General features: G+C 40.5%; 1 protein-coding gene across 1 annotated transcript; it reads left to right on the top strand.

The window, feature by feature from the left end:
• Nucleotides 1–70: 70 nt before the first annotated feature.
• LOC129837853 (dynactin subunit 3-like) lies at nt 71–2,287 on the top strand. The gene is made up of 7 exons (XM_055904326.1): nt 71–231; nt 556–640; nt 776–862; nt 996–1,079; nt 1,190–1,248; nt 1,362–1,421; nt 1,719–2,287. The coding sequence occupies exons 1-7, from the start codon at nt 130–132 to the stop codon at nt 1,803–1,805; spliced, it is 564 nt and encodes a 187-aa protein (XP_055760301.1). The 5' UTR covers nt 71–129; the 3' UTR covers nt 1,806–2,287.
• The last annotated feature ends 29 nt before the right edge of the window (nt 2,288–2,316 follow it).

Genomic DNA, 2,316 nt, shown 5'->3' with positions numbered 1-2,316 from the left:
TAAGGACAACAAATATGGCGCCTTTCACGATCCGTCGATTTTTTGCTATGACGCAATAATTGTGCGTCGTCGCCTGTTGGACGTCAGTACAACGATCAAAATCCATTTGTTGTGCTCCCTGAATCAAGAATGGATAGGAAATTTGAAGTTGATAACCTCGAAACGCGTCTTGAGACGCTGGAAAGTCGTATATACGGTGAAAAAAGGAACAAGGGAGGGAAACCCGTGAAGGTTTGACAATAATATTTTATATTAAAAATGCAGAATAGCGATTCAACTGGCTGCTAGCTTTGGCTAGCTAGCTAGCGAACGCCCTTTTTGCACACTGAGTGTCTTTATACAATCAATGCTTAGAAATCAATATTATGGAAAATGTGTGAAGAACAGCTATGCCAGGGCATTCCGACTAAGTTAGCTACAATCCAATATTTTAATGTCGAGTGAGTAATTGCTAACTAGATAGCTACATAACTCAATGCCAGCACGGCAATAACACGGTTTATTTTCACTCTGTTTTGCTTTTTAGTTTATCATATAATGCACTCTGTTCCTTAGTGCGCGGATTCCCTCTCCAGAATTCAGGCCGCCCTTGCAAACACTGCAAATAAGAGGGAACGAGTGAAGATTCTACACAAAAAGAGTGAGTGACATCTTAGACAACACAACTGTGTGACTTGGAAGGGACACATTATTACCAGGACAATCACAAAGGAAGGTCAATTGTGATTATATTTCCCACATAGTATATATTCTATAACCTTTGTTCTTTGTACAGTTGAGGATCTGCTGAAGTATCTGGACCCTCAGTTCACTGACCACATCACTGTTCCTGATGCCATGAAGCTGGAATTCATCCTCGCTGGTAAGAGTTTTTCATTTAAAATATGTGAGTAAATGTTGCCAAATTTGGTCCTGCATCATGGTGATTGAGTAGGCCTCCGGCGTATGGATATGTGCCTCCAGTCTCAAACTCATGCACTTGTTTCTCCCCACAGAGGAAGACTTCCTCCTTTCCCAGGCCACCCTTCTGGAGCAGGTCAGCAACCTCCAGCCACTATTGGACAGCAACTACATCAGAGGTCAGTGCGAGGGAATTTAAGTACCATTACAATATGGTCTGTGAAGTGATGATGGGTTAAATAGTGTTTGTTATGTTAAATGCAACTTATTGTAAAGTTCTTATTCACAGATGTGCCAGAGCATGCCACTAAGCTACAGCGTTTGTCTCAGATTCACATCAAAGAGCAAGTATGAACCCCCCCCTCTCTTTTCTTGATTTTGTCTTTCCTCACAAGACACGCTAGATTGACTTTTGTGAATTACGGTATCTTATGGTCACCATTCTTGTCATTTTCCCAAAGGACCAAACTGAGGCCCAGTCCCTAGAGGTGAAGAAGCTGTTTGAGGAGTATAACAAAATGGTACCTTTCCTTCATTATAATAGCAAATAATAGGATTATTTAAGTGAATAAATAACACTGATCAAGCCAGGGGAAAATGTATCTGAGGTTAGCTAGTGAAACTGTGTCTAGTACATTGGCTGTCTAGTCTCCTGACCTCCTCGGTCAGATGACTAAGCGTGAGTGGTTTCTAAAAGTAATTACCTAGATTGTGTTTTCTGTCAAGTCATGTTGAACTCTGAGAAATGTCTAGTCTGTGCTAATGGAATGAACTGCCCGGCCCACCAAATTATCTTTGAACCTTGACCTCTGTGGCAGATGTTCCTGCTGTCCAAGCAGTTCACCCAGTGGGATGAGAGCCTGCGGAAAGTGGAGGAGGCAAAGGGAATCCGTCAAGTGGAGTAGCGATTATGTCCAGTGATGACTGTTATGACAATGTCACGGCATGATGTCATCCGTGTGTCAAGTGTCCGATATGCACCTTAACTTGTAACTTGCTGGATATTATTGTTATTTATTTACAGCTACATCTAGAGACATTTGCATAGCTTTAAATATATATATATATCCTCTTTGTACATTTATTCAACATAGAATGTACCCATGCATTCCAAATCTGCAACACTGCTCTAGGCAGTCACAAGACACTGCTTTTTTTCTGGGTCGCTTGACAGTAGAAGAGCATTGAGAAGAATTTGCACACTAACTTAATTCTTCCTCCACAAAGTCTTGGTTTTAAATGGTTTTATATCAGACAGCACGACCACAAATGTAAAGTAATTGCAATAAAATCCATACTATTCAACCGGAACTATTTGGTTTATTTCTATTTGTGCAAGACTTTGTTCAATATATTGTTATAAAACAACTCATGTCTGAAACTTAAACTGTGCCTGAGAGTATTTTTCTGATGTTT

The sequence above is a fragment of the Salvelinus fontinalis genome, chromosome 38 (assembly GCF_029448725.1).
Source record: "Salvelinus fontinalis isolate EN_2023a chromosome 38, ASM2944872v1, whole genome shotgun sequence".
Taxonomy (NCBI): domain Eukaryota; kingdom Metazoa; phylum Chordata; class Actinopteri; order Salmoniformes; family Salmonidae; genus Salvelinus; species Salvelinus fontinalis.
The sequence above is the reverse complement of the archived record's forward strand: the minus strand, read 5'-3'. Positions and strand labels throughout refer to the sequence as shown.